The following is a 16,089-nucleotide window of genomic DNA, read 5'->3' on the forward strand; positions in this document are numbered from 1 at the left end:
AGACGGTACAGCTTGATGTAAAAGTTGGCAAGTGAATAGGCCTCGATCCAAGATGCAATTGAATGGGTCAGCGGCCGCTATGGATTGTACACATGATTAATATGAAATTGGAGCTGCCAGCCTGTCGAGTTATCACCTTGGCTACCCTGCATGACTATGGCATTTACCGATGACGCTATACAAACCTGTCGTGCCAATTGATCTTACCCAGATTAATAGGAGGCAGTACATTCCCGGATGGTACCAAGACCTAATTGATGTAAACCAAGGCATATATAAAAATTCACCCTCAGTAGTCGATTATTGCTACGATTCAGAAGGTGGCTTTATGTGCACGTATATGCTGTTGTAAACACAGAATTCACTGAGCAATTATTCGTATTCGGCATTAGCAAAAGATGCTTGTTTGGGCCGTAGCTCTCGGCCAATGCCGACGACGCAGCTACGGAGCGGGTATCCCCGATTACTCATCGTCTCAACTCCGAAAATGGGCGCCATTTTGCTCCGTAACGCTCCGGCTTTGTGAGGCTGGTCGCCGACGTTGGGAGAGCCGGCATTTGTCAGGCCCAAGCGACAAAAACCGCAGAACCCAACTGCCTCTTATGTACTAACATTACATGTACCTATAGGTACTCGGAGAAGGCGCCCACCAATAGGCCAGTCACTCGATTGCCCCGGTGTTCTGCCTGCGCGGTGCATGTACCGTATAGGTACCGAGTTTTTGAGTTTTGACAGCACAGCCAAAGCGGTGCTGGCCGAGTCACCTGATCAGCACCGAACGAAGCTCAATGCCCAAATTCCGCACGGCATTTCGTCTCACTGCATCACCACGTACCGGATTCGAGCATCTTGGCATCTGGGCTCAGGAACACGCGGCAGCGGGATTTCACTAATGCTCGGCTCGCCAATCAGACATACAGCTGTGGCCTTTTCAACCCGTTGGCCATCCCGGCAGAGGGAGCGGGGATCAAATTGCATGAGACGCGGGGCAGTGCTTTGAGCTTAGAGCGAGCCAAGCGCAGACACAGGCACAGGCACAGGCACAGGGTTCTTTTCTCGCCAGCAATTGTCCAGTCTCTTTTTCCCCAGCCCGGAGTTTTCAAGGTGCCACCAGCCCGCCATGTCGACGGCAAAGGCCACCAAGAAGAGCGCGTTCTCCTGCGAGCCGTGTCGCAGGCGCAAGGTGAGCGTGAGCGTGAGCTTGGGCTCGGCTGTAGCGTCCCTGTCTCTAGCTTCTTCTGCTAAGATGGATGCGCGCTGAGACGAGAGATTGGTTCCAGTGTTGTCCAGAGCTGAGCTGACCTTTGCTGGTGGCGTTAGGTCAAGTGCGGCGGCGAGCAGCCCATGTGCCAACGCTGCGCTGCTCGCAACGATGAATGCGTGTATAAACTGTGTGACTTACTTGAGACTCTTCTATTGCTCCCGGTGGCTCTGTCCCTTGTGGCCGACTAACTCGCTCTGCAGGAACCCGACGCTGTCGTATACGCAGAGGCTGGAGGACCGCATTAAGGATCTGGAGGACCAGCTCGCAAAGGCCACGGCGGCAACACCACCGGTGGCCGCCAGCGACAGCAAATCTCCCGCGTCAAGTCACTCAAGCCCTTCGGCCCAGCAAGACCCCCGGCAGCAAATCGACGACAGCATAGCCCGAAGTTTCCGAAGCCTCAAGATAGACGACAAGGGCGGCATCACCTACCATGGAACGACCAGTTTCTTCAACCTCCCCAGTGACCACAGCTCTGCCGCCGTGGCTGTCGACTTACACGCCTCTGCCACCGAGGTCGAACACCAACGGAGAGAGCGCCTTGTCTCAAATGCGTGGCAGCAACGTGTCTTGGAGGAGCACTCTGGAATTCCCGTACGTGTGATGATGTGGTTTTGGCTATTTGATAGCATTAGTCTCATGATTTTTTCTCTTCGCAGGAACCGTTCCAGACTCTTCTCAATGTCCACTGGTGTTGGATACAACCCCTCTTCAACTTCATCTACCGACCTGCCTTTACTCGTACGCACCCCTGTAGTTTTTTTCCCCTTTTGCAAATTGTTTTTTTTGTGATATTTACGAGTTTTGTAGGTGATATGCAATCCCTGGGTCCGTATTACTCCCATACGCTCCTCAACGCTGTTCTCTCACATTCAATCCGATGGGCAAAGAGCGATCCAAATACCAAGCGCATTCTGGATGAGTCGTACGATGGAGGTGCTGTGTTTGGTAAGCACGCACGCAGCATGCTGTTTGACGAACTGAGCAGGGGTGTTTGCACGATCCCGACTGTTCAAACCCTGCTGCTCCTGAGCGCGCAGGAGTGCAGTCTTGGAAACACAACCCAAGCTTGGACATACAGCGGCCTGGCATTCCGACTAATCGACCACTTGGGAATTCATGTCGACGGAGAGCGGTATCCTGGCTCCGTCCATTTCAGCGACGAAGAGGTGGAAATCCGACATCGAGTCTTTTGGTCCTGCTATTTCTGGGACAAAATCATCAGTCTCTATCTCGGTCGTTCACCATCGCTCAAGCACACTACCGTATCTCCACCTCAGATCATGTGTAAGTCGCTCATGTTGACGTTTGACGTCTGCCTGCTAACGTCTGCTGTTATAAGTTGACGACTCTGCTGAGAACGAGCTGTGGGTTCCGTTTGGCGCGCCTCCACTTCAAAATGCACCTTGGAAGTACCCACCGTCCACCGCTCACTCGGCCTCGTGCTTCTTGAGCATGTGCCGGCTATCAGTCATCTTCAACGAGATCTTGATTCACATGTACGACCCACTCATGCAGAATACGGAACCCGAAGTGCAGGAGTGCTTGACTGCCCAGGAGCCGGCTCTGCAGCAGTGGTGGGACGAGTTGGCCCCGTATCTGAAGCTGGAGCCCATGGCCTTGCCCAACCTGGCCCCACCGTCTCATATTGTCACCACAAAGTAAGTCTTGGCTGGTCCCAACCGCCGATTTCGTAGAGTTGGTTAACCGTCCGATAGCTGTCTCTATCATACGTTCAAAATCCTTCTTTACCGCCCGATGCTCACTCGAAGAAAACTGGAAGATGACGTTGCGTCACATAAGCGCTACCTCGTCGAATGCGTAACCTCCGCCACCGCCATCATAGCCATCTTTGATCTTTTCTGCCGGACGTTCACGATGAACTACTGTGTGCTGTCGCTGGCGTACAGTGTCTACATTGCTTCGTCCATATTTCTGCTCCAGGTCCAAGCAGCCCCAGATGATGGGCAAGCCCTTGAGCGGCTAAACTACTGTATCGAAGCTTTGAAGCAAGTCAGGACGTTTAGCCCTGGTAAGTCACAGACCTAGGCATACTTTCCCCTTCTTCCGCTTGCTTTGTATCCCGAATTTCCAAGTCAAACCTGTTCTGACACATCTCAGTCATCGGCAGTGCCATAAATTTATTGAGCAAGGAGCTTTCAGCGGTCGGCATCTCGTTAGATGTGCAAGACCACTACCAACCACCTCCGCCTCCTGCTGCCACCGAATTTCCCCAAGGAAGTCCCGTGTACCAGGCTGCCGAGGTGCCCTCTTCGCAACCGCAGTCTGCTCACCCACTATTTCATGTTCCCTCACCTCACAGCTACGGCACCCACACTATGTCCATGGATCCAGGAATCTTTGAGGCAATGTCATCTTTAGAGCCACTCAGCGTCAGAGTCGGTGCTCTTCCTAATACCGATACGCAAAATCCATTTTAGCCACCGCCATTCGCCAGGTTTACGGGCCTGTCTCCTCACCCTCGTCCTTGGAGAAACGTCTTCGGAAAGTAGTCGAATCGGATAAAAGAATAAGCTTCCATCGTAGCTCGACATGAGATAAGAGCTAGACCGTGCCACTGTAGACGGCCACGGCTGCTCTGCCCATATCTTAGGAGATAGCTTGGTATGATCTTCGTCATGTATCCATGGCGTCTATCTCGCACGCGGTCACGTCCGGGGCATCGGTTCGAACGTCGAGCTGATGTCTCATTATAGGACTGTAGCCGTTAGACAGAACAAAAAGAAACAACATTCATCACAAATTCACAGCTCTGTTGTCCACGTGGCCTAGTTCGAATCACAGCCCAGTCCGTTATCGTGTGCAGTGGAAGCCCCGTATCGCTGATTGAAGAGCTTCAAAAAGGGAGGTGAGTGGAAGAGAGACTTACCTTGTGTTCAGAGGCACTTACCTAGGTAGGTATATATATATATATATCGATGTACAGATCGGGGAATGCTTGCGGGGCGGCATCCCTGGCCATTCATCGTTCAGTGACGCTCTGGATGGAGTCCGTTCGTCCGCAAGAAACAGAGGTAATACGACTACAATATGGCAGCAGGGCGGAAGTTGGCCGAAAGCCTACGGGCGATGACTTTATTAGCCCAATCCCGGCTCTCGGTATCAATGCGTGAAAAGAATATACGAGTGCCTATGCACCATAATGCATTGGCTGCGGGGCCTCTGAAGGGGTGTCTACATACCGATTACATGCGAGCAATACTCCACGTACCTTATGCTGGAATCTGCCGGTACCGCCAGAACGGTGCCACCCACATGGATACAGTGTTTATTTCTACGTTGGTAACAGGCGAACATTCTCTCAACTGACACAGGGCTCCGTGCTGTCCGGATACTGGGATCCTTTGCTGCATTGGGCGCATGCTACAACTCCCGATGCCTCCATCTGCATGTCTCAGCCAAAGAGTTTATCATCCAGGCTAACAATGGAATCATCTGTGCTGGATGGGAACCTTCACTCCGCTCAGAGTGAGACAATGGACCCGCAGTTATGCAGCTATCATCAACAAGATAGAGAGAGAGATTCTGTATGGAAGCAACACGACCAATGGTTTTTGACGATGGAAAGCCACCATTGACTGACCACTTCCCTGCTCACGGAAGCGCGGAGGATCGAACGGATGACCATCAATGCTACCTACTAAATCAGCTAGCCGGCATTAACCCAAAACAAAGGATTTCGCTTTTATTCGTGGAATTATTCGTGGACAAAGAAAGACATTCGCGCTGGCAGCAGGCGAGGTGTGGTATACGAGTACGGATGAGGAGGAAGATGAGCTTTGCAGAAACCTTCCCTCTCCGCGGTGAGATGACGAATTGGTGAATAACAGGCTGTTGACGGGTGAATTCCAGATCAATCCCCATTGGCATGGATAAGAACGGAGCACACGCACAAAGACGCAGTTTTGGGTCGGGCATTTACCCACCGCCCCTTAATAATGTCATCGATGACGAGTGCTGACCTTGATGGTTGTTAGGTATCTCCTCTTGTTGGGACCGACGACTAAAAGTACAACTTCCTTTTGCAGAGCAACTACGGATACATCTCCACAAACAATTTGGTGAATGCTGCTACTAGTCAGAGGGCCCCTTACATTCGATACCAAGCACAGTTATCGTCCAGGTACACGTACGAGAGGAAATCGGGGATGAAAGAGGAGCCAAGGTGGCCTTGACGATGTTAGATATACGAAATACTTGGTATACGAGTACACAGCACAGCACAGCGATTGGCAGAAAGCATAAGCCGGCATACCGGTATACTTGTGCAACTTCCCGAAGCATCTACTCGGTCCAATGAGTGATATTTCTCACAATGAGGAGATCTGACCCAAGGGGGTGCCCCGCAAGGGGGTCATTCTACAAAACTAGATCCATGGCGCGTCCCTTGGAGTGATGCTTCTTCTGGCGCGAGACTTACGCAAACTGGCAATGACGGGGTCGACGGGAGCAGCCGCATTGGTCCGCTGGATGGCCCAAGATGGCGGGCACACGATCGGGCTTTGTCATGTTATGAGTTGTCGCCGCTGTATCTGTACGAGTGAGTACTCGTGCATCAGGGAGCCTCACAGCTGCGGTGGGACTCGAGAGCTTCGGATCGGAAGTTGGCCGATGGTCCCCCACCCGGATTCGCATGCAACGGAGCACATGAACTACCGTGAGCTCCATCTCCGCCTATACAAGGGGCGCCCAACGCGCCCATTGCCATGCAACACCATGGCGCTGGGTTGGTGATGTTTTTCTGAGCTTCACTGCGGCTTTCTGGAACTTGCGTCTTTGGGGAACGAGGCTCGGTCGACCCAAACAGGCGCCAATTCCTTTGGCTCGACGCTGCAAGGACCTTCTTTGGGCCTCAGGCAACACGGGGCATTTCTCAATTTGGCCTGGACCGGGGCCGGCGTCATAGAGGGTTAAATGTCGGCTAAACTCACCCGGTATCGAGTACCCGCAATAGCGTGTAATCTAGGCGCCTCGTCCTGGTACATCTACCGCGAGAATGGGCTCTGCATGGACCTCGGCCTACCACAACGGGAGCGGGGTCGCAAGCCCATGGCCAGTGAGAAACGAATCCGAGTTGGGAAGCGGCTGGTTAGCTGGTTCGGCTGCCGAACCCTTTTCATCGCGACAATGCTTCGTTATCTCCCGTCTTTGGTGACCGGGCAATTCGCATCCTGGGGCCGTGACCGTTGAACTTGGCCGAGGCGAGACAAATCATCCAGCCGACTCGACCTGCAGGGAGACACGGACACAATCCGTCACAAAGTGTCCACCTCGAGAGCCACTCGGCTCCGTTGCCATCACATCACTCCGATCCTACGCGTTAGCGGCGTGCACCAAGTGCCGGCAGAGCACAACGGAAAGCGGCTGAAGGTGCGCGATCCGCTTGCAGGGCGGGCATTTGATGGCAGCAATTCGACAGATAACCCCATAGCGGCCTGCAAGAGGGTGAATTCGTACCTGTTGCGAAACGACTTGGGGGGCGGTTGGTTTTGATATTCGGGCACGTTCCGTTGGACCAGCGTTAACACTGGGGCGAAGTTGGATCTGCGGAGGGTCGCCGGGAACGAATCGCCAACAGCCGGCCGATCATGGCTGGGCCCAGTCTCTTTTTTATCTTGACCGTTATCATCGTTGCCAGCGGGTCTATTCCTAAAGGTGAGACATATCTCTTCCATTGATGGAAACTGGCCGTGGTTCTTCTTTGCGTCTTTTCTTGTCCTCTAGCGCCGTCTCCCCCCTATTCGCTGGGCTGCATCGAGAAAAACCCGCTGACTGTTATTCAAGGCTACGATGAAGGCGGATTTGCTGCAGTGGCAGACATGCCATCCTTCCTATATGATCTAGGACTTATAGGGCGACAGTGGGAGGACAGGAGGCACGAGCTCATTGCGAGAAAAGCGAATATCACGTCGTTTGGCGTCCTCGGCGCGGCGTTTGGTGCCATCATCGCCTTGGCCATCACAGATAAGATTGGACGCCTGCGGACGTGGCGGACCTTTATGGCTGTCTGGATGACTGGTTTCTTCATTACCACCTTTTCATCTGGAATATACGGGCTGTTGCTGTTCTCGCGGCTGTTTTCCGGTGTTGGTGCTGGTGGCCTTACGGTCGTAGCACCCCTTTATCTCACGGAGATTGCTCGATCCAAGTCTAGAGGGATGGTGGTGTCCGTGTACATGGTGCTGCTGCTATCTTTCCTCATGTTCGGTTGGTCACTCAAGGATCCCATACTAGCTGATTATGTGTTCGTCTCTAACATGGCATATCACAGGGTTCTTCATCAGTTATGGAGCCAGAAAGTCTCTGCCCCCGTCTAGGGAGCAATATCGCGTTGTGCTATGCGTGCCTTTGATCCCCGGAGGTATTGCCCTCTTCTTTTCCTCTTTTCTCAAGGACACTCCTCGCTGGCTTGCATCAAAGGGCCGCAATGACGAGGCTCTCGTGGTCTTGTCCAGACTGCGAGGAGCGCCTCCCAACGACCCAGCCGTCAAAAAAGAATATGCCGAGATTGTTGAGCAGGTGCGGGATGCGAAACAACGACTGTCTGACACCACGACGTGGCAGATTGTGAAAGAAGTCGCCACCATTCCCACCTATCGCAAGCGGTTTCTCTTGGGCCTTGCGATGCAGACAATTGCCCAGTGGACAGGCGGTAACGGAATCACATACTACATCCCTACAATTTTCCGATACGCTGGTGTCCGCAGTGACAATATATCGTTGATCAACTCGGGCGCTTATGGAGCGCTTAAGCTTTTCTTCACCATGATTTTCACGTGGGGCCTCATCGACATCATTGGTAGGCGCATCTGCTTCATGAGCGGCCTGTTCCTCCAGGGCGCTACACACGTATACATGGCTATCTACATGGGCATCTGGATCGACTCCCAAAACAAATCCGCGTCCGATGCCGCCGTTGCATCCGTGTACATCTATGCTGTCGGCTGGTCTATCGGACTGTGTACTATTCAGTACTTGTACGGCACGGAGATCTTGCCCACGCGGATAAGAAGCGTCTGCTACGCATCCAACATGACGATACACTGGTTCTTCCAGTTTGCAGTCGTGCGCTCCACGCCGGCCATGTTCGACGGCCTCAACATCTGGGGCGCGTACGTGTTCTGGGCGTGCATCTGCTTCATCGGCCTCGTGGTCCTCGGCCTCTGGGCGCCTGAAACAAAGGGCGTCCCGATGGAGAGAATGGAGGAGCTGTTCTCCGGGCCGTGGTACACGGGGTGGAAGGCGAAGCTGGGCCCGCAGCGCGATGTAGAAGAGAGATCGCTGAGCGGATCGCCGTCTGAGGACCTGGGCGGCAGTTCTGAAACTGTGCAAGTGAATGTTCAGACGAAATATCCTTGATGTATTAATCTTGTTGCGCTGCCTCTTTTGACATTCTTTGGATTGCCTCGTTTATTTACAAAAAGCGTGCGTTGCGGGCATATATATATTCAAGTAACTGCTAATTGGCGTTGGATGAATTGCTTGGAAACAATGGTATATAGAAACCAAAAGATATAGGAAACAAAATTGGTATCCTTGGTTACTTACCGCACTTTGGCTTTATCAGAACCGGTGTCATAAAATCTCTTCACAATGGTCCAAGTAATGAGGATTGTCAAAAACAATAATGTTTTGTATTGTTACGCAGGGTATAGTAAACTATCGGGAAACCCAACATGTCATGAATCATGGCCATAAAAGTAGCATTCAAAAAAACAGCAAAGCCCAAATCCCAACCAACATCTTCATCGAAAATAAAGCAAGCACCCTAAAAAAAAAAACACGCACAACTTATCAGTAAGAAGACAGCTTGTAGCTGCCCATCTTCCTGGGCGGGACCTTTGCCTGGAACATGCGGTCAATCTCGTCAAAGGTGCGGCCCTTGAGCTCGGGAACGTAGAACCAGCTCCAGGCGGTGGCGATGAGGGCCAGGCCGCCAAAGATGAAGCCGACTTTGCCCTCGAGGTTGGCCTCGTCGGGGTTGACCATGTAGGGGATGGCAAAGTTGAAGATGATGCCCATGATGGCCTGGGTGGCCGTGGCGAGGGCAATGGTGGGGGCTCGGAGGGAGGTGCTGCTGGCCTCTCCCAGGATGGCAAAGGCCATGGCGCCGAGGCCGATGTAGTAGAAGAAGGCGTAGACGACGGTGAGGGAGGCCTGCACCCACTTGGCGGCGCCGGTGGGCACGACGTCCATGATGCCGATGAGGAAGAGGATGAGGGTCAGGATGCACATGCAGCCGACGAAGAGGCTGCGGCGGCCGAGGCGGTTCATGACGATCCAGCTGACGATGTTGCCGCCCAGCCCGCAAGCGCTGACGCCAATGCCGAGGTTGAAGGCCTTTGACTGGGGGAGGCCGGCCAGCTGGAAGAAGTAGGTGGAAAAGCCCATGACGAAGATGATGCCGGTGAAGTGCTGGCACACAAAGACGCCCATGCTGATGCAGGTTCGGACGAGGTTGGTGCCCTTGAAGCACTGGATGAAGGAGCCCTGCTCCGAGTTGGAGGCTTCCTCCTCGGCAATGGTGGCCTCGAGGGTGGCGAGCTTTGCGTTGACGTCGACGTCGGACCCGTAGAGGGTCTGCAGAGACTTGAGGGCCTGATCACGCTTGCCGGCGCGGGCAAGATACCACGGCGTCTCGGGGGCGAAGGGGAGCAAGACGAAGAGGAAGAGGCAGAAGAAGAGCTGGATGGCAAACGGAGCACGGTAGGCCCACTTGTCGGTGCGCTCGCCAAAGCCCTTGATGGCGGCGTTGGACAGCAGCTGGCCGGAGCCGATGCCGAACTGCACGCCAGCAGTGGCGATGCCACGGAAGGCAACGGGGGCGCACTCGGAGGCGGCAAGCGGCGACAGCGTCAGGTAGAAGCCCAGGCCGAAGCCGAGGATGAGCTTGGAAATGAGGAAGGCGGGCCTGATGGTAGAGAACATCTCGCCAAAGATGCCTCCGGTGACGACGGCGATGCCGGCCAGCAGCGCGGTCTTGCGACCCCAGCGATCGGCGACCCATGAGCAGGCGAAGCCGCCAAAGAACTGGCCAACGCCGCTGATGGTGTTGAAGGCGCTCAGCCAGTCGGCGGGGATCACATAGCCGTCCTTGTCATTGTACCAGTAGCCAAAGTCGCGGCGGAAGGGCATGACGGAGAGCATGCCTCCGTTGACCTGAGCATCGAAACCCCTGAAGACATGTGTTAGTTGAATCAAGTTTTGAATCACGGGCTGTGCCACTCGGATTCTCAGACTCACCAGCCAACTCCGGACATGGCCCAGTAAAAGGCCCAAAAGACCAGGGCGGGGTGGTTGACAAAAACCTCCTTGACGGTCAGCTCATGCTCCCTCTGGATGTCGACTCGCACGGTATCGTCCTTGGGGTTGAGGTCGTCGACACCGGAAATGTGCGCCTCCAGCGCGGCGCCAGAGTGTTTTTCGTCCTCGGAAGAGCCCATGATGGCGATATGGCGTCTTCTTGTCTGTCTGTCGGGCTGTTCACCACCAAACTCTGGAAATCTTGGGAGCAGCAGAGACAGGTACTATGGGGTGGCTGACAGCCTGGCGAGAGCGAGAGGGGCAATTGGGACACAGGCGGCCCGGAGGTTCATATACTTGGCAAAGACTGTGGTGTGAGGCGATTGCGGTCATGGTTCGGCATGGGTTCAGAGTCTCAATCGATGGTGTTGATGCATCCTGTTTTGCACTGCAGCAAGTCCCTGTGGAGAGTTCGGACCGATTCTGTGATTGGTAGCGGCTAAAGGAAGAAGAAGCACGAGGAGGGCCCTAGGACGGACGTGGTTGGCCGGCATGAAGACAAAAAAGACTGCGTCGAATAGGGTTTGCAGGCTGGAGAAGTCCGGGGTACGGGGTGGATGCAGGGGAGGCAAAAGATGGGGAAGAGAGAGAGAGAGAGAGGCCAGAAGCGGACGAGGTTCTCACCAGCCTAGCATACCCAATATTGAACACACACACGAACAAGCACCGGTTGGATGGAGGGGCGACGCTCCCCGGCAGTTGTGCGATAAGCAGCAGCAGCAGAAGCCAAACCTATTTGATTGTAAGACGGCCGGCGTCGTGATGGCGCTGCTTATAAGACGCCATTGGCTGCTTCCCCTTGATGGCTGGTTTGTCACGCTGCCTCTCCCGTGGGGTAAAAGGGCGAGGGCTGGAGCTAAGCCCAAGACTAGCAGATGGCTAGGCCTAATAACAATTGATCCTCGTATGCTGGCGATGCGGGGGTACGAAGGAGTTTTTGATGTGGCTCGATGGGCTGCACGAAATGGGCAGATGGACGAGGATGGATGATGGAGGCTGGAGGCTGGAGGAAGAGGCGAACGGCGGAATAGGTATTTTGGCAGTTGGTTTGATACGGCGCATTCTTGTAAATATTGATGCCGTACTGTACACGTACAATACGACTACAGTCTGGATGAATGAATGACCGTCACATTCACCGTTGCACAGTCGAGATGAAATCTGCCGAAGCCGGGCCTGTGCGCCCGTCGGGAGTTTTGGCACATGCACCACAACGGGAGGCGGTAGCATCCGAGTCTGGAGAGAGGCGGGATGACACGGTGGTACTGCAATAACATAGATTGCCAGGTAGTACGAACAAGTACTAATAGCAGATGGAGGATGGCAAGGAACAAGGTATCGAAATAGAATTAAGAGGGACAAAAAGGTTGGCAAGATCAAAAACCGACGGCGAATCGGAACTGAAACTGGAAACACGCAAGCAGTGGATGGATCAAGTGTACTAGGTACCATTACTCATGTCATGTACCCTGACGGGAGCGGGGAAACAAACCGCCAGACAGGGCAGGGGAAAAGAACCAAGAAGAAAAAAAATCCTGCCCCCTGCCGAGATCAAAAGTAGCCTATCCAGTGCATCCATCTTGCACTCCATTTCTTCACTAACCACCTTTTGATACATACGAGTAACTATTACTCACCACAACCACGAACGATATGCCGCCTATTTCTTAAAATCCCACAGCAAGCGGCCGACGCCTCTCTGGTTGGCCCGGCGCTACTCCGAAATCGAGTCCAACGCGGTGCGCCTTTCGGTTGAATATCGATCGGCCCAGGAATAGCGGCCCTTGGCACCCCCTACGGCCTGCCCCCAGAGCGCCCCAGAGCACCCCAGAGCACCCCAGAGCCTCTGCGACCCCCCAAAAGCGCCCCAGAGTTGCCCCAGAGTCCCCCCCTCCCCTCCCTTTCGGCTCCATCGAGCCCTGCAGCGGCCCTGCAATGCCCTGCAATGCCCTGTCGAGCCGCTAACGAGCTTTAGGGCTCCCCCAGACCTTTGTGGGCGGCTAAACCAACCTGCCGTGGCCCAACCTGAATCATAAAGGACAAGGAGCCACCTGACAGCCGGTAGCATCGATCGCGCCTTGCTAGCATCACGTTCAACTCACCACCGAGACTCCCCGATCCAACTTCTCCCCTCATCCGCATCATCGCGACTCTTCGTCTGCCTCGCGTCTCGTCTCGTCTTAGTCGAACCCGGCCTGAAGTGGCCCTCCGCGGCCCTGTGCTGTGCATGCCGCCACCCGCAATGCCGCCGTCTCACCCAGCTCCAGCGCCAGCGCCAGGGCCACCGCCCGCCCAGCGACAGGAGCCGCTGCCGTTTCTCGCAACGGCCCTCTCGTACACGGGCGCCTCTGGGCCTGGCTCTGCTTCCTCGGGAGCGGGCTCGGGCTCGGGGACAGGCCTGGGGACAGGCGCTGGCGCTGGCACGGGCTCGGGCATAGGTGGCTTCTCTATCAATGGCAACGGCGCGGCTGGTACTCATGCCGCCAACGCCATGGCGCGTCCCGGCCAAGCTGCCTCACCTCTGTCCATGGCCCTCGCCCCGGATGTCGACGACCTGGATGCCGACGACGTCAACGCCAACGGTCCACAGTCGCCGGCAGACGCGGCCGGCATCAACCGCCGCCCGGGGAAGCGTCCGGCAGCCCGCGGCACGGCCTTCTATCCCCGGAAGCGAGCCAACACGGCCTGCCAGGTCTGCAGAGCCCGCAAGACCAAGTGCGACAACAAGAAGCCCGCCTGTAGCTACTGTGTCAGCGTCGGCGCCACGTGCATCCAGTCCCCGGTGGATCTGTCAAGCTTCGACCCCGCCAGCCTGAAGATCCTCGATCGTATCGACGAGCTGGAGCGTCTACTGCGGCATGCCGTCCCCTTGCCAGGCGTTGCCGACGCTGCGGCGCCACTGTCGGCTCTCGCTCCGGCTCCAGGCTCGGGCCTCTCCAGCCAGCACCGGCTGCCCCCACTCTCGCGATCCAGGGCGTTTGACGGCGGCGGCGGCGGCATCCACGGCCAGAGTTCCAGCGTGAGCAGCCTCTCGGGGCTCAGGAATCCAGACGACGAGCTGGATCTCACCAGCCTGCTGCCTCAGCGTGTGGACCACATCCTGCAGTGGCCGGCTTTCCAGAATTCCGGTACCCACCACCATTCGCCAGCCTCGTTTCGCGCCCCTCCCGATGCCATCGCAACCCCTCCCTCCGGGTCGGCCTCGCTGGCCGGCCTCATCGACATGGACTCCCACCGCATATATAGGCTGCTGGACAACTTTTTCCTCCATATCCACTGCAAGAACCCCATCCTCGACGAGGTCTTGGCCCGCCGCATGGTCCTCAACGCCTTTCTGGACGGCATCGACTGGTCTCCCGCCTCGTGCCTTGCCCTCATAATATGCGCCCTGGGCTGCATTGCCACGCCCTTTGGCCCCAGCGGGGAGACCAAACTGGGCACCCAGACTTACAACGACTCTCAAATCTTCTTCCAGGCAGCCCAGAAGCGCATCGGCATCTTGCTCGTGCGCTCCGACATTGTGGGGGCGCAATGTCTGTTCCTGTCGGGCATCTACCTGATGATGGTCTTCCAGCCCGTCTACGCTTGGCGTTTCTTCTCTCAGGCTCTGGCTGCCTGTCAACATTTCCCCTTCTTGGCCCGAGCCCAGAACCTCAACACCTCTCTGGATGCCATGGAGATGGGTCGCCAAGACACCCAAGAGCAAGCCGTCTATTGGTCGGCGTGGAAGTCGGAACGAGAGCTACGACAGGAGCTAGACCTTCCTGATTTCGATATCCTCCACTCTGGCAGCACCTTGTATCCGCCCTTCTTCCCCGCGCCACCGGTTGCCCCGGCCGAATCTCCGGATGGGCCCGACACCGAGACCCAGCGTGCCCGCGCCGCCTGGCTCTTCTACCTGGCCGAGATCTCGCTCCGTCGCCTCACCAGCCGTCTCTCCAGAGAGGCGCTGGACCTTCGTCAGCGCTATACCTCTGATTCCATGTTGCTAGACATGCTTTTGGACATGATGCCCGAGTACGAGGCTCAGATCCGCGAATGGTCGGACAGCCTCCCCGCGGACCTCTCCATTCACACTCCCGTGGAGGAGGACGGCATATGCCGGTCGGTTCTCCGAGGGCGGATGATTAACTTGTTTGAGCAGATATACTGGCCCTTTGTCATGGCCAGCATCAGCGCTCACACCGCGAGGCGTCCAGTCAAGCCTGCCGTGGCGGAGTTTGCCAAAAGAGGCCTGGAGACGCACATGCACCAGGTGCATGTAAACAAACCCGGCTTTCACCACCGACACCATGGAAGCATGTTCATGATACGAGCCTGTACACGGAGTGCTTTGGTTCTATTGGCGGCTGCCAAAGCCGGTTGCGCGATGCCCACTGACTGGGAGGATTCTGTTTACAAGACTGTCGGCATGTTGGCTTATTGGGAGGATGAGGATCGAGACCTGATACACTGGAGATCAACGTTGGAGCGAGAGCTTGCCCTTACTCGTCATGAATGACCCAAAAGCGGTACCTCCTGAGGTTTCTTCTTCTTTCTCTCACATGTTTTAACACTTTCCTATATCTTTTCTTCCATATTTTTCATTTTAATGCCAGACATTTCTACTTGTCTGAACCGGGCCTTTGGCGTGGTTTCTCTCTTCTTTTCTCCTTTTGCCCCCATTTCTCTCTCTAAAGTCGGTGAGACAATACGACATGAGCACATGCCACAGAGTCGCGGTGCGTCAACGGCCACATGGCTTTTCGCCTCATACAGCCAGAATCAAGCATGGTGGATGCAAAGGACGTGACAGAAACCAGGATCAAGGGTCCTTGGTACAGGTGCAAGCCTTTGGCTCAACGTTTAAGCGTCGCCTTGGTTTGGCAACTGTACCACACTTTGTGGCCGGAGTTTTTCTTGCGTGGCTTGCATTACTCCGTACACGTAAAGGAATCGTTTGGTGATGCGGTGAGGCGTCCGCGTCGGGGAGTGTCGCCTCAGTCAGCTCCGCGCTAGTGACCAACATTAATTCGACCTGTTTGCCCCGGATTGTGGCCCTTTTTGCGAGATGCCCTCGGCTGAGCGTTTCGGATAATCCGCTGCTCGTTTGCGAGATGAAGAGATGGATTCGATGATGGGATCACATGGACTACCCCGACTTTTCATGTGTGCTAGCGCGACGAAGTGGTTGGCGCTGTCGTGCGATTACGGCGGTCGTGGGTGAATGGGGTCTTGCTCTCTTGATCCCTTCGCCCTCCCTGGTTCTTCCTGTTCTCGTCTTCTCGTGTCTTCTCAGCCGATGTTTGAATGAAATGACGATCGAATGATTCAACGGCCGACGAGCAAATAATCTTTGGACATGTTTGTTTTTCTCTCGCTCGATAGTTCACCCCTATCATGCTGGGACCGATTAGTTTTGATTTTCGCTTGATTTACAAGACGAGAATGGTTCGCTCAGGCCATTGAACCTTGCATTTTCAGTCCCTATGATTTGCATCTTTGATTTTCAACGATTTGGA

The 16,089-nt window shown here is 55.1% G+C and overlaps 4 protein-coding genes across 4 annotated transcripts; 3 read left to right on the top strand and 1 right to left on the bottom strand.

Moving 5' to 3' along the window:
• Positions 1 to 1,120: 1,120 nt before the first annotated feature.
• On the top strand, positions 1,121 to 3,705 carry Triagg1_8241 (transcriptional regulator family: Fungal Specific TF; the record flags this gene model as incomplete). Its single annotated transcript, XM_062903066.1, has 8 exons — positions 1,121 to 1,183; positions 1,321 to 1,382; positions 1,465 to 1,858; positions 1,924 to 2,005; positions 2,075 to 2,551; positions 2,607 to 2,925; positions 2,983 to 3,296; positions 3,386 to 3,705. 8 exons carry the CDS (start codon positions 1,121 to 1,123, stop codon positions 3,703 to 3,705), a joined length of 2,031 nt encoding a protein of 676 aa, XP_062752870.1.
• A 2,191-nt stretch (positions 3,706 to 5,896) lies between these two features.
• On the top strand, positions 5,897 to 8,644 carry Triagg1_8242 (uncharacterized protein; the record flags this gene model as incomplete). Its single annotated transcript, XM_062903067.1, has 6 exons — positions 5,897 to 6,011; positions 6,252 to 6,373; positions 6,521 to 6,767; positions 6,824 to 6,940; positions 7,010 to 7,492; positions 7,557 to 8,644. 6 exons carry the CDS (start codon positions 5,897 to 5,899, stop codon positions 8,642 to 8,644), a joined length of 2,172 nt encoding a protein of 723 aa, XP_062752871.1.
• Positions 8,645 to 9,079: 435 nt separating this feature from the next.
• On the bottom strand, positions 9,080 to 10,728 carry Triagg1_8243 (uncharacterized protein; the record flags this gene model as incomplete). The annotated part of the gene is made up of 2 exons (XM_062903068.1): positions 9,080 to 10,460; positions 10,529 to 10,728. 2 exons carry the CDS (start codon positions 10,726 to 10,728, stop codon positions 9,080 to 9,082), a joined length of 1,581 nt encoding a protein of 526 aa, XP_062752872.1.
• A 2,102-nt stretch (positions 10,729 to 12,830) lies between these two features.
• Triagg1_8244 (transcriptional regulator family: Fungal Specific TF) lies at positions 12,831 to 15,089 on the top strand (the record flags this gene model as incomplete). Its single annotated transcript, XM_062903069.1, has 1 exon — positions 12,831 to 15,089. One exon carries the CDS (start codon positions 12,831 to 12,833, stop codon positions 15,087 to 15,089), a length of 2,259 nt encoding a protein of 752 aa, XP_062752873.1.
• Positions 15,090 to 16,089: the final 1,000 nt, after the last annotated feature.

The sequence above is a fragment of the Trichoderma aggressivum genome (genome assembly GCF_033847375.1).
Source record: "Trichoderma aggressivum f. europaeum strain CBS 100526 chromosome Unknown scaffold_039, whole genome shotgun sequence".
Classification (NCBI taxonomy): Eukaryota; Fungi; Ascomycota; class Sordariomycetes; order Hypocreales; family Hypocreaceae; genus Trichoderma; species Trichoderma aggressivum.